This window comes from Erigeron canadensis, chromosome 3, assembly GCF_010389155.1.
Source record: "Erigeron canadensis isolate Cc75 chromosome 3, C_canadensis_v1, whole genome shotgun sequence".
NCBI lineage: Eukaryota > Viridiplantae > Streptophyta > Magnoliopsida > Asterales > Asteraceae > Erigeron > Erigeron canadensis.
In genome coordinates, this window is record NC_057763.1 from 39,483,126 (window position 1) to 39,501,039 (window position 17,914).

The 17,914-nt window shown below is 34.7% G+C and overlaps 3 protein-coding genes and 1 pseudogene across 3 annotated transcripts; 2 read left to right on the top strand and 2 right to left on the bottom strand.

Moving 5' to 3' along the window:
• Positions 1-210: 210 nt before the first annotated feature.
• LOC122593762 lies at positions 211-1,002 on the bottom strand. The gene has a single exon (XM_043766207.1). The coding sequence runs from the start codon at positions 953-955 to the stop codon at positions 404-406; it is 552 nt and encodes a 183-aa protein (XP_043622142.1). The 5' UTR covers positions 956-1,002; the 3' UTR covers positions 211-403.
• A 2,252-nt stretch (positions 1,003-3,254) lies between these two features.
• LOC122592114 lies at positions 3,255-4,677 on the top strand (annotated as a pseudogene).
• On the bottom strand, positions 4,634-10,821 carry LOC122592451 (exocyst complex component SEC15B). Its single transcript, XM_043764685.1, has 2 exons — positions 8,161-10,821; positions 4,634-4,917 (listed from the first exon to the last, which is right to left on the bottom strand). Exon 1 carries the CDS (start codon positions 10,624-10,626, stop codon positions 8,194-8,196), a length of 2,433 nt encoding a protein of 810 aa, XP_043620620.1. The 5' UTR covers positions 10,627-10,821; the 3' UTR covers positions 4,634-4,917; positions 8,161-8,193.
• Positions 10,822-12,443: 1,622 nt separating this feature from the next.
• Positions 12,444-14,667, top strand: LOC122592471 (60S ribosomal protein L18-3-like). The gene is made up of 5 exons (XM_043764707.1): positions 12,444-12,553; positions 12,640-12,729; positions 12,823-12,951; positions 13,085-13,267; positions 14,308-14,667. Exons 1-5 carry the CDS (start codon positions 12,551-12,553, stop codon positions 14,464-14,466), a joined length of 564 nt encoding a protein of 187 aa, XP_043620642.1. The 5' UTR covers positions 12,444-12,550; the 3' UTR covers positions 14,467-14,667.
• Positions 14,668-17,914: the final 3,247 nt, after the last annotated feature.

Here is a 17,914-nt window from a genome sequence, read left to right on the forward strand (position 1 = left end):
ACACACATTTAGCAAGTAAAACTAATTATGTTCACAACAAGTTCATATCATCTCTAATCTCCTTTCTATGCTTCAAAGTTCATTTATTTACACACTATAGATTATGAAGTATAAACTTCAACTAATATCAAGACTAATATCGAGTCTAGGGATGACAATACACGCCTAATTAACGTATATAGATGATCGATTAAAGGGAAATGGATATCATTCAGGATAAACAGAAGAAAAACTTCACATTTATTCATTCAAGATGATCAAAAAAATCATGATCATATATAACATTAAAACATCCTCTTAAACCCAATTATTCATAAATACATACATACATTAATCTCGAGAAGAACATCCGATAAAACCCAAACAGAGAAAACTGCATCCGCTAATTTATGTAAAATTAAACTCAAGATGACATCAAAAGTGCATCCTCCAAAAACATCATGTTGTTCTTCTTGCTCTTACAATCAAAACCACAACCACATTGTGGCGATTCGACAAAATTATCAATCCCAAATCCAGCAGACAAAACCCCAACCGAAAAATCGATATCATCGCCACGTCGACTAACTTCAACAATGTTGAACCAAACCAACAAGATTCTAACACTTATGCCTTTGAGATTCTTTAGCTTCCCTTTTTCAATGACCCCACTAATCGTTGACTTATATTTAAGGTTATATCCCTCGATTTTGAATGTACATGTTTGGCCTATATAAGCTTTGAATTCACCGTTGTCTTTGTTTAGCTCGTACCCGGTGACACCCACCGGAAGAAGGCCCACCGGGAAGTCGTAGGCTAGTAGCTCATCGTATGCTGATGGTGAAGCGTCGGCGGCGGCGGCAGTGGATATTGGGTGGTTGATGGAGATGATAAGGAAGAGAGATGATAGAAGAAAAAATTGTGTGGGCGGAGAAAACGGTGCGGTGGTGGTTCGCCGGAAAAGATGTGATTTCATTTTTGGTGCGTTTTTAAATAGGTTGTGGGTTGTTTTTGTTATTTCCTTGTATTTATCGGGGTTCCTTGTTTTGTTTGTCCACAGTACATATATATACATACAGGATTGGGTACTGTAAAACAAGTATTAAAATAAAACAAATAAGATAAGATCTTGACCCTTAGATCATGGTTAAATTGATTCACGAAGATTCATAGAGCAATTGATGTACGATGATTTTAATAATACACAGTGATTATCACTGAAAAAAACTTATTGTTTTATTTGTTTTACTTTAATACTTGTTTTATTTTACCTAAAACCTATATATATATATATATATATATATATATATATAACAATCTAATGTAATTGGACATATGCTCGTTGTATTCATCTAACTTTATGCATCTTGGTGAAAGGATTAAGCAAATATGACAAATACTCCGTAGTTCATAACTGGTAAAATGTGGTCACATATAAGTTTTTGGTTCATATGCTTTTGTTTTGTTTATCGCCATGTATTGTGAACTATGGTAAGACGGATGGCAATGGGGCGGGTATCATCGGGGATCTTAACCCCCATCCCCATCGGGGATTCAAGTTGCATCCCCATATCAAGTATCGGGGATCCTCATCGGGTGATCGGGTAATTCTTTTTGAAATAAACATAAATTCATTGAAATATAATATAACTAAGAAAACGTGTAGTTCGATCTTTTATTTTATGTATAAACTAATATCTATGTTAAGTAATAGATAAACAAAGTGTAGCACATGAAAAGTATTGAACAAAAGCCATAAACTTAAAGTGATTCTAATAAATAGAAAAAAAACATGATGCTAATAATTATATATGATTTTTTCGGGTTCGGGAATGGGGATCGAAGTTTATGGTTTCCCATCCCCATCTCCATCCCCATCGGGGAATATAATTGCATCCTCATACCCGTTCCCATCCCAGTCAACTCGAGGAACCCCCGGTCAAATCAGGTTCAAGTATCCGATTCTTCATCAAGTACGGTCAAATCAGGTTCAAAAAACATTCATGTTGGATATGTCAGAAGAATTTTTGAATCGCATTGAACTCGAACCAGCTTCGTCATTGTGCTTTTTCTTTCCAAGCTCGTTCATGAGCAGAGATCTTTGTCATATCATGCATCGGAGAAGCATTCGGTAGATTCTGGTTGATATCGACGATTGGACGGTAGCACTTTTATTGCGACGTGTTGATATTAGCTAAACTATACGTATTTTGCATGATTAATTTTTAGCTAATATTCTTTACTTGGTTGTATTTTATATCCGTTTATTGTAAATTTGGTTACTTATTGTTTTGCATAAGAATTTTGTAGGTCATTTGTGAGACTTGGATGCTTGTAATGCAAAATGGAGCTAAAGTGTACAAATTATGACATAAAATGGTAAAGAAGTGAAATGGCCTTATTCGGTTATTGCTCTTTTGAGAAAGTCATGAAATGAAGCTCAAAATCTGAAGACATGAAGCAACAGGAAAGAAAAGAAGCAGTCGAGAACAAGGCCAAGCAGCCAAAATTTCGTTAAACAAGCAGCAGCTCACGTGTGTTTGTGTTTGACACCATGCCACATTCTCTTCCATTTTAAGTTTGATTTTTATTGTTGATCCACCAATGGTAAGCAGCCGCATGCCCAGCCCCCTTTTTGAATTCATTTTGTTGTTGTTGGCAAGAAAACGAGTAGCAGCAGCAAAGGGGACTACACGCACACATCAACAATATTCTATTATTTTTATTTATGGTTCTTGTGTCTGGAAAATGCGACACGCACTCACCAGGTCCCATTTTAGTGAACTTTTCTTGGTTGATTTTCGTTGACTAGCCAATCACAGCGGACTACAACATCACTCTTTGATATTTTTCGGATATATATAGGGAGCTGCATTTTATCATCAGGGAGATGGGAATTTTTAGAGAACACACTTGATATTTTTCACACACTCCCATTTCACTTTTCACACCCACTCCATTTTATCCACCATCATCCATAATAAGGCCGATGCTTATAACACCTTCTCCCGAGCGTCCTTGCAAGCCCAAGACACGGACGGCTATAGGCCGTGAGAGTCCTCACGTCAGCATCCTCGTGAGAGTTCTTGGTGAAGAGGTTCGAAGACGTTCAAGTGGGACCCTATCTAGCCGTTTGATTTTTTTTTTCTTTTAACAGTAACTTTTTTTTTTATTTAAACAGTAAGCTTATTCTCATTTTAACACACAAACAGTTCATCAAACAAACTTCTCATTTCATTTTACATAAACATTTCATTTCAAACACCACCCAAATTATGTCTAGTTCATCAGCAAGTGATGAATTCAATTTCCTTTCCAACACCGCTATGCAAATGAACACGCTATTTAATCCAGAGATCGCAGGCGTCGTTTTTTATCTTTGTAACGAAAAAGAATCAAACGATAACGCGTCTGGTTCACGTGTTCCTAGAACCAGAAGGGTTTTATCACGAGATCATGCCGGATCCGTGGTACGTTTATGGAATGATTACTTTTCCGATGCACCAACGTTCCCGGCTGATTATTTCCGACGAAGATTTCGAATGCGTAAACATATGTTTATCCGCATATGCCAAGCTATACACGGCTTTAGCGCCATCGAACCGCTACCCAAACACTTTCAGTTTTTTCAAAAAAATCAAACCGATTGCACTGGTAGGCATGGTTTCAACATTTTCCAAAAATGTACTTCCGCCATACGTCAACTGGCGTATGGTGCTAATCCCGACCAACTAGATGAGTACTTGCATATGGGTCGTGCGACTTCAATGGAATGTTTAAATAACTTTTGTAAGTGTGTTTATTATTTATATCAAAATGAGTACTTGAGAAAGCCGACAAGTGAAGATGTCCAACGTTTGGTAAGTAAGCATGAACAGATACATGGTTTTCCTGGTATGCTTGGTAGTATTGATTGTATGCATTGGGGTTGGAGAAATTGTTCGGTGGCTTGGCAAAGGCAGTACACACGAGGCGACAAAGGACATCCAACGATCATGCTTGAAGCAGTAGCTTCGTATGATTTGTGGATTTGGCATGCTTACTTTGGCCCGCAGGTTCGAACAACGACATCAACGTCCTTAATGAATCAGATTTGTTCAAAGATTTGCTCCAAGATAGGGCTCCTGCACTCCAATATACTGTTAACGGTGAAGAGTTTACCAAGGGATATTATCTAGCTGACGGTATTTATCCGGAATGGGCGACACTAGTCAAGTCTTTTAAATCCCCGATGAATCCAAAGACTGGAAAGTTCAAGCGCAATCAAGAGGCTGCAAGAAAGGATGTCGAACGAGCTTTCGGGATGCTTCAAGGTCGTTGGGCAATCCTTAAACATAATGCCCACCCGTTTTTGGTGAACAAAATAAAACGTATTATGTATGCTTGTGTTATTCTACACAACATGATTGTTCAAGACAACGGTAACACAATATCCGACTTTGAGGAAGATTATTTGTCCGATCCAACTAATGTGCCAACACGTAAGTGGGATGAAAGGGTTGCAACGCAAATGCGGGCCTTCGGGGAGTTACGTGATAGAAGGACGCACCATCGACTTCGCAATGCTCTAGTGGAACATGTTTGGAACCTCCCGGAAAATTACCATCAACGATGGTTATTTAATTTTATATACAATCTCTTATTAGTTCATTACTAATCGAAAATCACTTGATGCATATAAGAATAAAGAATTTTACACAGATGGTTATTTAATTTTATATACAATCTCATATCACCGCATCTCATAGTGGAGCCACGGTGGTGATGTCCAAAAAGAAAAAAAAAAAAACAAAATTAATCAACATGAATTACACAAACACGACAACTACGAGGTATTCTTGAATTGATCAAGCATCAACTGTATGTTCAACGACACCAACACCAGCTTTAAACATGCCTTTTGTCCAATTTCTTCAGCTCAATACAAGTAAACAACACCTGAGTTCAAGAAACACCTTACCATTATTAGCTACAACCAAATTCAGTAAACCCTGCAGATGACTGGCCAGGAAGCATGCAAATGAAAAGCAAAATAACATGGACCTTAGGTATGCTAAAACCCAAAGGATGTTTAGACAGAAGCCCTTAAGAGACGGAAGATCACCTCTATTCAGGCAAGGTCAACCGTTATATTTATTGTTCCCCTACGCTATAATCATGGGATTACACACAAGTTACATAGACAGGGTATATAACATACATGATGATGGATACTGAGGTGAAAACAATCCATCCCACATGACAATATGGAGAGGGTTAAGGTGGCAATTTCAACCCATTTATCTAAAAAAATTGAGTTATGTTCCATCTCTAAGGATCAAAGAGGTTAAGCTACATGAAATGTAACTAAAAAGGAGCCAACGACAGTTTGTTGAGATTTATTGATAGTGTGTTCAAATTCAATACTTCAAAATGCATAAAACCTCTGCTGATAATGCAATCAACTGGCATGCGCTGGTAAAATGCTTTATAATAAGAAACAGAAATATTTAATACATACCCGATTAGACCTGTTTTATCAGGCACAAATACTAAAAACTTGCTTGTTTTGACCAGAACTTGAACTCATTACTCGAAACTCAGCCTCCCATTATTTCACTTGTAAGTCTGGGAAGGAAGACTAAGGTAGAGTGGGCTCTCTCAAGTTACAAAAGGCCATGTAGGCTTGGCAAGCAAAAACAAACATCCTTGACGTTTCTGGTTTACTTACGAAATCCTTAGATGACAGGGTGATCTGGGACAACTAATCATACACTACATTCTTGCTATCTGATACCGAAATTATATGCATCTATTCTAACTAAAACTTAGGCATCTATACAACAAGACCTTTTATAAGTCGAGCATCATCACATTAGAGGAATGTGAACTTTTTAGTTTTCAAGTTGATGTGCATTATGCGTAGAAACCCTTATTGTATTAGGTGAAATGGGAAAGGGGGTATTATCTGTGATTTATCTAACTTCGTTTCATGTATCTGTATGTCTTTTTGTTTGCAATTTTTATCGCAAACTTATATCAAAATGGTATTCTATTTCTAGTTTGAACTTACTGCAAACAGAAATACTTTTTAACCTTTTACTATTTCAAATTACATAATATAAATGATTTTACAGGACGAAAAAAAAAAAAACCTGAAACCCCATTGGGAAGCAGGAGGGGGATGTAAAATCATTCCCCAGCAAGGACAAAAGGGGGGAGTGGGAAGCGGTAATGACTGGAAATGGGGCATCCAGACATACACCTTGTTGACATCCCTCTGTCATGTGTGAGATATTCCTTTATGCAATTATTTAGTATTGTAGGATAGCAAGTTTTAGTATCCATTTTCCTGCTCCCTAGTGGTCAGATGGTCACAGGCTGGAAAGTGTCTAGCATTTGTTTTCTGCATCTGTTTTTAAGGCAAATATTCAGTTCCTAACAAATCTATATAGTTGCTAGTTCCAACAGATTGATATATACAGAGGTGCGTAACACCATTTAAGATAATACTAGTTAAATCATACGAGTATTAAACATGATATGAAGTAGTTATGCATAATTTGGATCTGTAAAGGCTATACCCCACTCGTTTTAGTTGTGGTGGTTGTTAGTCGTTATTAGACTATTAAAGCAGACAACCATGCCCGGATTACTTATGAATTGGTCGATCAAGGTTGTCGTATCTCAAAAAGGTCAAATAATAAACTAGCGAAAAAGGGAACATCTCAAAAGGGTTGAATGGATTAAAAGTCATTCAAAGGTCTATCTTTAGTGGTATACAATCTTCTGCAATTTTTTTCAAAGTCTTATATAGTTATATATTGTTACTATTGCAATTATACTCATTTTATCATTATTAATGCATCACCATTTTATTCAGATAATAACAGAATAATCCAACCCAACTCCTCCCTTTTGACCACCAGAATAGATGGATCCAACCTGAAACCATTTGGCCCATTACCCAAACCACTTAACTCACACATGTTATGCCACCTCTATTAGTTATCATATCTAGTGTGTATAATTGGTGCTTCCTTCTACTCAGTCTGACATTGTTCAATACTTGGATGTCCTGTTGGGATTTTTTGTTACGTACGTCAGGATGTGTAATATAGTAGCCTTTGTGTTCCTCATAAGGAAAGGCCCCTATATCTTGTATTATTTGTTGATCTATATTCTCCTAATTAACCCAATAATTGGTTCTACAAAACAGCGAACCTAAGAATTGGGCAAACACTGGCCCACCGGTAGCCTGCCTAGACTACAGGGACGGGTGACTTTTTGGAAGTAATAAGATTACCAACTCTCCTAATGAATTTTCCCATTTTCATCAATCTATATATCCAAACAGAGATCTGTGTTCATCCAGAATTTCATCCATCATAGTAGCTTAAGCAGTAAAAACAAGAAGCTAAGTTCCTGAAAACTTCCAGATATATACACCAACTGCTGATTCCTGTTTCCAACCTTGTAGTTTTACTGTTATGTCTATCCTTTTAGTCTTATTCTAAAAAATGCAGCTAATACACTCCAACCAAAACAGTAGTCCACTTCTGATACCAAAAGTTCGAAATGACTCAAATGAGTATTTCAATAAATAAAGTAAATAACCCAAACATTTCCACTATTCTAACTTCAGCATGTTTCTAATATGATACCAATTTAATAGTTCAGTATAGCTCTAAATTTTTTGCTTGATCACCCGGACTTAATCTTAGAAAGTAACTAGTTTGTGTGTTGGCACATAAAAGATAGAGCTATTTTGGTCATAAAAAGCATAGAAAAAAACTAAATTTGACTATATTACTATCATGGAACTATAAGTAAGTACTAAAATAGAGTTACTTTACTAGCTTTTTGTCAGTCTCGGAGGATTGGAAATTCCAATTTGGTATATGTATCTCCAGTAGTCCAGTGTTAACAAATAATTTGACGTAAGCCTCCGGCCCTCCGACACAATGTTTTTTAAGATCATCATCATGACAATACTTAAATGAACCCCTTATGCAATGAGTATATAACTCGTTCTATATTTTCTTATAAAACAATGTAAGGCATACAGAATGAGACTTGTGTATCTAAGAACACGTTGGCTACTAAAGGATTCAAGCACAGTCAAAAAAGTCCAACAAACGACACACACATATAATGGTAATATGAGCAACATCACTTTCAAAAAAGGCAAGGAAAAGATACCTGGAATCTGGAAGCAACCAAGTCTTGAAGGTGTCAGTTCACATCCTTAAGCCTCTTGATTAAAGAGTCTAGGGATTTTTTCTTTGGATTTTGCTTCGCTCCCCTTGATCCAAAAGTTCCAAACAGCCGCTCAGTAGGATCCTTTAGTTTCTCTGAAATAATTCCTACTTTTCTGTAATCCAGAGCATTGTAACTTCTCTCCCTGATTACTGGATTCAAAAAGTTCTCTGGGTTATTGCTGAGTAGCAAATTAACTAACTGCCTCGCCTCAACAAGTGCTTTTTTCAACTGAACAGCCTCTTCTTCGGATACAAGAGAAGCTTGGTTTTCAGCAAATGATTCTAACAACTTGACATCCACATCAATTCCCATTACAGCATTCAAACTGAACCTTTTCACGGATTCACTAACTAAGAAGTTAACAATTGTTTCAGAAATGTGAGCAAGAACATCTTGCAACACCCGTTTAAGGACCTCACCAGGTAATATCTGCTGTGCGGTAGAAAGAAGAGTTTCTAAAAATATAATCACTTCATTCACATATTCATTTTCTGTCTGAGGCGGCTCATCAGTCATCCAATTCACGTTCTCAATCAACGTCATAAAGCCATCAACCTTCTTCTTAAGCAAGCTACAGAGCATTTCTTCGGCTGCATCGCGAGCTTTGGTCAAGGGGAACTTCCGCCTGCTCCTTTCCACCATCCTTAAGGGGATCCCAGAAAGCTTTGCAGCATGACGAAAAAAGAAATCACAAGCTCGTTCAAGAACAGCCATATTAGCTGCAACAACCATTGCTTGATTGACCCCACTGATTGAGGTGCCAATAAGCTTTAAAAGGGCATCATCCAGGACTTCAGTCAAAAGCCGGTCCAAGTACTTCTTCACGACATCATAAAAATCAAGCTGTCCACCATGAGACATGAAACTAACTGAATCCTCAATAAAAGACCTCACTATTCGACAACAATCAGGCACGGTGGACGAAAATGGGGCAATATAAGGAAACGCTGGCACAATATCAGAAGTCTGTATCTGGAACGAAAGCACGTTCATGGAATACTCATACTCCTTATTCATCCACATCTGCTCAAATTTATCTGCAGCAAGAGCTTCAGCAATTTGTTTACGACAATCAGATAGCAATAACTCATGATACTTATCCCTATGCTTATTCAACACATCAAGCAAAGCATCAACCGAGTACCCATACCTTCTCAGTGTAACACCAAGCAAACTCACATAATCCTTGATCAACAACAAATGATTAGCTGTTCTCATCCTTGAAAACTGGTCTTCTAACACAGAACACATTTTACTAACAGCAGTATCCCACAAATTTTCTACTTCCATTTTATTGATCAATCCACCACCAGTCCTCAAAACCCGATCTTCAACAATAAAAAACCCGGCAATCTGAGCAAAAAACGTCTGATGAGATTCCAGAAACGGTGTCATAGACGAAACCTGAAAATCCGACGTCAACTGAAGCTTCCGGTTCTCAAAATAATACTTCTTAAACCCGTCCTCAAGCCCTAAAGTCTGATGAATATGATAAGATCTATACAACGGGGTAAGATCGAAACCTAAACCGCCATTACCATTATTAACACTACCGCCATTACCATACACATCATTCCCTACATCACCAACAGAGTAACCATCATCATCCTCTTCTTCAAGTGCATAAACCGTATCTCTCACACTAAGCCTACTCTGTTCCTCAGCTTGCCGTTGCCTGATCCTTAACTCTTCCTCTCTCTGGCGACCAGCCGACGCTTGTCCAATCGCAACTTGTCCTAAGTTCCGACTAACCGTACGGATCTCAACTAACCAATCACCAAACTCCTTAGCAATCCTCCGTTCAACATACGCTCTGATTGCCGGTATATTCTTCTCCAACATTCTTCTAAGTGTAGACGAAGGCGTCTTACTAATATAATCTCTCTCAATTGAATCAATACATTTCAACGCCATATAAAAGTTATTATTCGACAAATGAAAATTCACACGTTTACATAACTCCATCAAACTAACACAAATTCGCAATGAATCGATCGCTAGGGATATATTTTGACACTTATTTCTAGATTCAATAAACGAATCAAGCGACGTAAGTAACGGAACAGCAACAGACTGTAACTGTTGATTAGAATTGGATATACTAGATTTAAGCAACTCTACACCAGATAAAAGTGATCTGAGATCATCTACGGCCATGATAAAATCCTGATAATGAATTTTACATACTTCTTCTATTTCAGATTCTTTAGATCTACAGAAATGACGCAAGTGATGAAGTAAGGTTTCTGGTTTACCTGTAGCGAAGGTTTTCCGGATAAACGGAGATAAGTCTTCGCCGTTGGTGATGGCGGAGGATAACAGAAGTTGATCGAGCTTGTCGCCAGAATCGCCGTTTTCTGTTGACGTGTTTGGGATTTTCCGGCGACTTTTTGAAGATGAATTCATCTTGCTTGAATTTTTAGGGACGGAAACGAGTCGATATAGACGGAAGATATTTCGGAGATAGATATAGATAGATATAGGGGGATTTGGGGAGCAGGTGATAATGAAGTTAGAGTTGGTCAGATCCGGATGCAAACAACGTCGTGTTATTGGCGGTTATCGCGAAATTTCGCTTGCTTTTGGATATGGAAAATTAAGGGGAAAGATTAGATTGCATGTTAAGTAGCCAACTTAGATTAACTGTCTTTCAATTAACAAAATAAAAATAAAAAATGAGTGTAAGATTATTCATTAGTGTGTCTTTGTACTGCCAACCAACCTATTAATTGAGGTGAAACATTAGTCACTTCGGTCCGATTATGATTTATAACTGTTTTTTTCACAAACCAAAAGTTTAACATTAATCGAAAGTTCGATTATATTTATATCGTATGGTTTGGTCAAGTGTATGAATTTCTCATCATGGGTGAGCGACCGTCAAAGTTGTCTAGTGGTCAAATTTTCTGATACACCTTAGAATAGGAATCGGCTAAATAAAAAGTTTTGAAACAAAAAGGTTTGAACTATTGTTTATGGGAAAATGATCCGTAACTTTACTAAGTTTTTACTAAGCTTATGTACCGCCACTTTAAAAAAAATTACAAATTAAACCTATGAATTTGATAAACATACATAGCCCCCTTCAATTTTACATAACCTCCCTTAAATTTTATATAATCTCCCCCTGCTTTACCTAAGTATGTACTGCATGTTTTACCTAACATTTCCCCATTGTTTATTCCTTTAGGTTTTCCTCATTTATTGTTCGTGATATGAATTCTTACTTCTGTTATAATTTTTTTATTTCTTTAAATTTTCATCTTTCTATTGAAAAAAAGTTTTTTATTTCTTTAAATTTTCATCTTTCTATTGAAAAAGAGTCCGCTTTTTTCGTGATTACAATTATACTAATAGTTATGTCACATACAAAAGTATTTTCCAAATTAACTAAACAAATAAACCACCATCATATATATGTTAAATAGATAAAACACTTAAATTCGTGTATCTTGACTAAACTTGAAATCAAACTTACAATAAAAAGTTCATGAACTTCTGGTTCTTTATTATTTTTGTCATTTACATGCATGATTATGATAACTGTCTATTTTGAACAACTTGAACATCTTATAGAAATTATTAAATTAAAAAGGAAGTCGACTTCAATGTTACCACTTCTAGTTATTTATTAGTGTGTGTTGTGTTATGTTGTTTCCATTTTGGTTTTTCACGAACATGAATACAAGTTCATGTCAAGTTATTAATTTATAAATTATTTGTTAAGTTAAACGAACAGACATAGATAAAGTTTCGTTCACATCTATTCATTTTATTTACAACGGTCTTGATTCAAGACGATATCACTCGCTAACGCATTATTAAATGTTGTTTGTTTATTGACAATATTTCTATAGATGGCTAAATAACACTAAGATCATTTATTTTTTACACACAGAGAGACTTATTTTTATGTTTTAATGTAGTATAAATATAGATAATGATAAATAAATAATTTGTTAAACGTTAAGTTCATTTACAACTCTATATATAATTTACTAGTTTAGCTTTTGATTAATGATGATCATGGTCCAAAATTTTGATTAAAACTTGCACACATATCAATCAATATAAACCTTTGTTTCCACATACAAAACAACAAATTTATTTGGAAAAAGTCTGAGTTAAACACATATGTTATGGGCCCATATATCCACTTCATAAACCGGGCTTGCCCATTCCCCAAAATCCAGCCCACAAACCCAACTTGCCCTAGACCTAGATAAACTCTTTTGCCTCCATAGCATTCATAAACCCTAATACCTTCACTCTCTTTTTTCCCCCCCATTTCTTTGTGCAGGTAGCAGCAGCAGCAACAACAGCCGTCTCCATGGTATCCACCTTCACTCTCCCAAACCCTAATCTCATTCTCATATATCTATGAATCTCTATCATTACTAATTTTGTATCTATCTGCAGGGTATCGATCTTGTTGCAGGTGGAAAGAGCAAGCGCACCAAAAGAAACGCTCCTCGATCCGATGATATCTATCTTAAGCTCCTCGTCAAGGTATATATCTGTATATATTCTTACATTTTTTAGATTTGTTGTATCTGTTTTTAATCATAGATATATAATACTGATTGTGTATATATGTACCAGCTTTATAGGTTTTTGGTTAGGAGGACTGGAAGCAACTTCAATGCTGTGATTTTGAAAAGGCTTTTCATGAGCAAAATCAACCAGCCCCCGATTTCTTTGTCTCGCCTGGCTCGTTACATGGCCGGCAAGGTATATATACATTTTTTTTTGTATCTATATGTGTATGTATTGTGATTTATTTATCTAGAGTGAATTTTGTTAGTAGATAAGGATAGTTTTTATAGTTGATTGGGATGGTGGTTTTTTTGTTAAATGAATTTAGGAGGATAAGATTGCTGTGATTGTTGGTACGGTTACGGACGATGTCCGTGTGCCCGAGGTTCCGTGTATGAAGGTTACTGCTTTGAGGTTTACTGAGACTGCTAGGGCTAGGATTGAGAAGGCTGGTGGAGAATGCTTGACTTTTGACCAGTTGGCTCTTCGGGCTCCTCTTGGACAGAACACGGTATGCGCTTGTCCCCCTTTTATGTCGATTGGTTGTATGTATTTTTGGCATTACAAGTAATTGACTTTATTAGTTATTGACTGTTGTTTTTGGGTATGTTTTGTGCTGTAAGGTTTATGCTTTGTTGTGCTAATTTATGAACTAGTTAAGTGAAGTTTTCTAGTCTACTTATTTCCAGATATTGCATATATGTAACATCGGCTACCGTGTTTGTATGTCATTTTTGGCTTAAGTTTTTTGTTGCCTCGTGATGTAAAGAGTAGTCACAAACATAGGAAAATTGATTTGTGAGTTCAGAGTTGATGAAAGCGATTTTGATTTTTTTTTTCTTCATGTTTATTCTATTGGCGTTTTGGTGGAGAGAAAAAATGGCCTCCCTTTTTAATAAATTTAAGACAAGGCATTTGTTTTTAAACTTGTTTGTCATTCATTTCAACTTGGTTTTGGTAGTCACCTAATTTGTCTGTTTGCTTTCATATTCTTACGACTGATGTAGTGACTTGAAGATATGATGCAACCGTCATTTTTTCCCTTCTAGATATATAATGTTATTTAATTTTGTTTCAATGTCACTAAGGATCGTAGTGGTTTATGCAAACAATGGATTGTGTCCTGTGTCTGTGTCATGTAGAACACATTTTTGTTTGATATAACCTTGTTTACGAATAAGATTTTTGGGATTAACTTGATGCTTTTTAGTATTGACAGTGTAAATCTTTGACAGTATCTTTGGCTCTTTTTTCTTTATGTTGCATGCATTTTTCTAACTGCAAACTGTAAACATATGTGTTTATGATGAATATATTGTCAATTTGTTAGTGGCACAAACATACTTTTGATAACTTACACGAGCCCTGTCATTTTTAGATTGCTACATGACATTTTGTTAACAAAAACTTGAATTAGTGTGTCTTGTTTCTTTTAAAGTGTTTCAAGTTAGAAATATTAGATGGAAGACTTTTAATTTATATTTGATATACCTAAACAAAGTTCTGCATTGAACAAAAATCATAATCCACATGTTCAAATACATATTGCAGGTATTGCTCAGAGGTCCAAAGAACTCTCGTGAAGCTGTTAGGCACTTTGGAAAAGCTCCTGGTGTTCCACACAGTCACACCAAGCCGTATGTGCGATCTACTGGAAGGAAGTTTGAGAAGGCTCGAGGAAGAAGAAACAGCAGAGGCTTTAGAAACTAAGTTATTCTCAATGTCACTGAGACAGGACTCCATGAATCCATGTCAAGTTCTATACTTCTATCTTAAAAGTTTGTCATCTATCAACCTGTTAGACGTATTTGTTATCATGACTATTTTTGTTAGGTATCTTTGTTTCGTGTCATGGGGTGTTTTGAATTCTAAATATTTTCAATCAGATTTTTCATATCGTGTTTGAAATCATTTTTTTTCGCACTTGAAACTGAAATGACTTGATTATTTTTGATGCAATCTGGCACAATAAAGAGACTTTAAAATTGCGATTCCAGAGTTACAATATCTGAAAACAGATGCTAAAATCTTTTAGATTTTACACTACATATTTGTTTTTTACGTAGTAGTAAATTTCTTATTTCTGTGATTATGTTTGATGCAATCTGGCACTAAGTAGACTTTAGAAAGCTATTGGATTAATGGATGCCACCAATATAAACACGTTAACTCAGTGACGCATGCGGAAAATTTATGCTAGCATAATCTAGCTGGTTGCAAATAATGGAAGTTGAAATGGTTTTTCCTTTCAATTACTAGCATCGTGCCATCGTATATTTTTGAGAGATGATATGGTTTCCATCAATTTTGATATCTTACTACAATTTACAAGATTTATAACATAACTAAATCATCAATTATGCATGATACATAAATCAAAATTCAAAAGACATGATGTCTATATCTTCTCCTTATACTTATTTTCTATAAGGGATGAGGTGGTTCCACAATTTTCTTTTGCTATACAAAAAAAAAGTACACATCACACAACTGTACAATATAGTTATATGTTGCATACGTTTTCGTGTATGGTAAAAAAAGTTCCGTGCAAGGATTATCGCGCTTTTAATAATAAACAATGAATTCATTATTATTTTTTTAATTTTTGACTATTAACTTGAATGTTTGAAGTTTAAGTTATTGTTTGTTACATGCCTAAGAACTCAAGGTTGCAGATTGATCTCGGTGCTCTATTGAACAAAACCAGAGTACACTGGCAGATTTAGCACTACTCTTTCAAATGTCATCTTTTAGAAAATGTTTGTGTCGAGTCTAATGTTATCTTTTAAGTAAAAGCTCCTTGGTTATATATATGTCTACATGTGAACCTCCTAAATAACCAGACAATTATACAAGATCGAATAAAGTGACCAGCTTCTCTTGTTCTGTTTTCATTGATATGGTCTCAAATGGACAGAAATTGTTGGTGTACAAAATCAGTACACAATAATTGGACCAGAAACTTTACCTTAAGCGAGAAATATAGTGATTGAGTTTGATTAAAGATGGACCAGTCATAGCGCATGGTTTTCACAATATTTCGTCCATCTGGTTTTGTCACCTTCTTGTGCACGACAAGTTCATGTGTCCACTTTTGGTTTGCTTGCACCATTAAGTGAAACTTACTACAAGGACAAGTCTTAACTTATCTTATTAATTAGTTATCGATCAGCATATACACATTCTTTAGTATGTTTGCAACTTGCCATTTGTTTTCGATTACTTTTTCCTTCCGCCTTGTGCTAGCTCTTATTACGTGGGAATCCTACTTCGAGTAGTCTTTACATTATTCTGAACAGGTCTTACCCATAGTTATCTGTTTAAGCATCCATAATATTCATATAATGTCATGTACTTTTCAAAATTTGTAACTGTGACATAATTGAAATATAATATATATTGCTCTTCAAAATGTTGATATCTTTGAATCTTCTATTATAATCAAGTGAATAAGTATTCATACACATTGCTTTGAAAACTGATGACATATCATGTGATCAGATGTATATGTATACATATATATGATATAACACATGAATAAATAGAGGAAGCCCAACATACCCATATGCAACATCCTCCAAAGTCAAACAAAACATGTTGTAAAGCTTCAACAACCTTGTCCTAGTAAGTAACAAACGCCATTTTTTCTTTTATACACATCAATCATCAATAATATTTGTCATGTTCATACTTAATAAAAAAAAAATATACTCCTAGCTAATAATACACTATTTGGATTTTGGCATCCGATCCACATCAAAAATACGACAAACTAAAGGTTACCCTGTCTCACTTCTATGGCCTATGCAGTTTATATTTGAACAATGTACGACATTTTAAGTTTTATGCGGATTTAACTTTTTTAACCAACTCAGTTATACGCTCAGCTCGGAGAGAGTGTGTTTGCTAGCTATTTACTTATATATCTATATCTATATTAAAAGAGTGGGAATTCTAGCCTTTTCAAGCCTTCTTCAAATCTAAAGTTATGTTAAAAAATTGCCACCTAGGATTTATCCTATGTGTCATCTCCAAACTTTTTTATATATATTTTTATTTAAATTTAAATAGATTTGAATTAATTAGGTAAACATTATATCAAATCAAACATTATAATTACAATTATTTATTTGAAACATTAATTCCATCCGTTTTTTTTAAATTATATATTCAATATATTTTTTTTAACAAATCTAAGTTTTGATAAAAATATTCAAGCATATTTAACATTAATATTATGCTAACTAAACCAAATTTTAATTATCAATATCATATTAAAACCTTTGATAATTCAATTAAATAACCGCACATCGTGCGGGTAAAAAACCTAGTTACTATATATACTCTGTAAAATATACACTCGGACACGCACGTTCAAAGTATACTTTTATAAACGGTTAATTATATATCCATCTTTTATTATACTAAAGCACAGTTGCTCTAATAACTTATCGACCAATCACAGCTCTTGATTTTTTAAAGTTGTCTTTTTTTTCAATTTTGACTTTAATTTACACTTTTTTGTTTTCCATCACAAATTTACACTTTTTACCTAACAGTTTTAATATAATAAATAAATAATAATAGCTTATATATATCCGATAAAATAATAGCTAATATATATCCAATAATATGGTCTATCATATATATAAAATTAATTATATAAAAATAAATTAAATTTATTGTAAATATATTAAGATTTTAGTAGTAATTGTACAATTTTAATTTTAATTTTAATTTTTATCTTAATATATACTATAAGACAGTTGAACTAATGACTTATTAACCAATCAAATCGCTCAATTGTATCAAATTGACTCTCGCTTATGTCATTATTTAGATTAACTATAAATTAGAAATCCTAACAATCATTATCCAAATATATTATATTGGTATTTATATTAATTTGTAGAAAAAGTCTCATTAATTTATACTTTTTTTGTTTTCCATCAATAATTTACACTTTTTAACCCTCAATACTTAAATTATATTTATTTTTAGCCATCAATTTGAGAAGTTTTTTTAAAATTTTTTAAAAACGTTACAAAAAGTATTTTTATTTAATTTTTTAAAGTTACAATTACCACTCAAATCAAAAGTCCTAATTGTTATCAAACAATATGAAAACAATCATAATTGTTATCTAATTATCATTGGA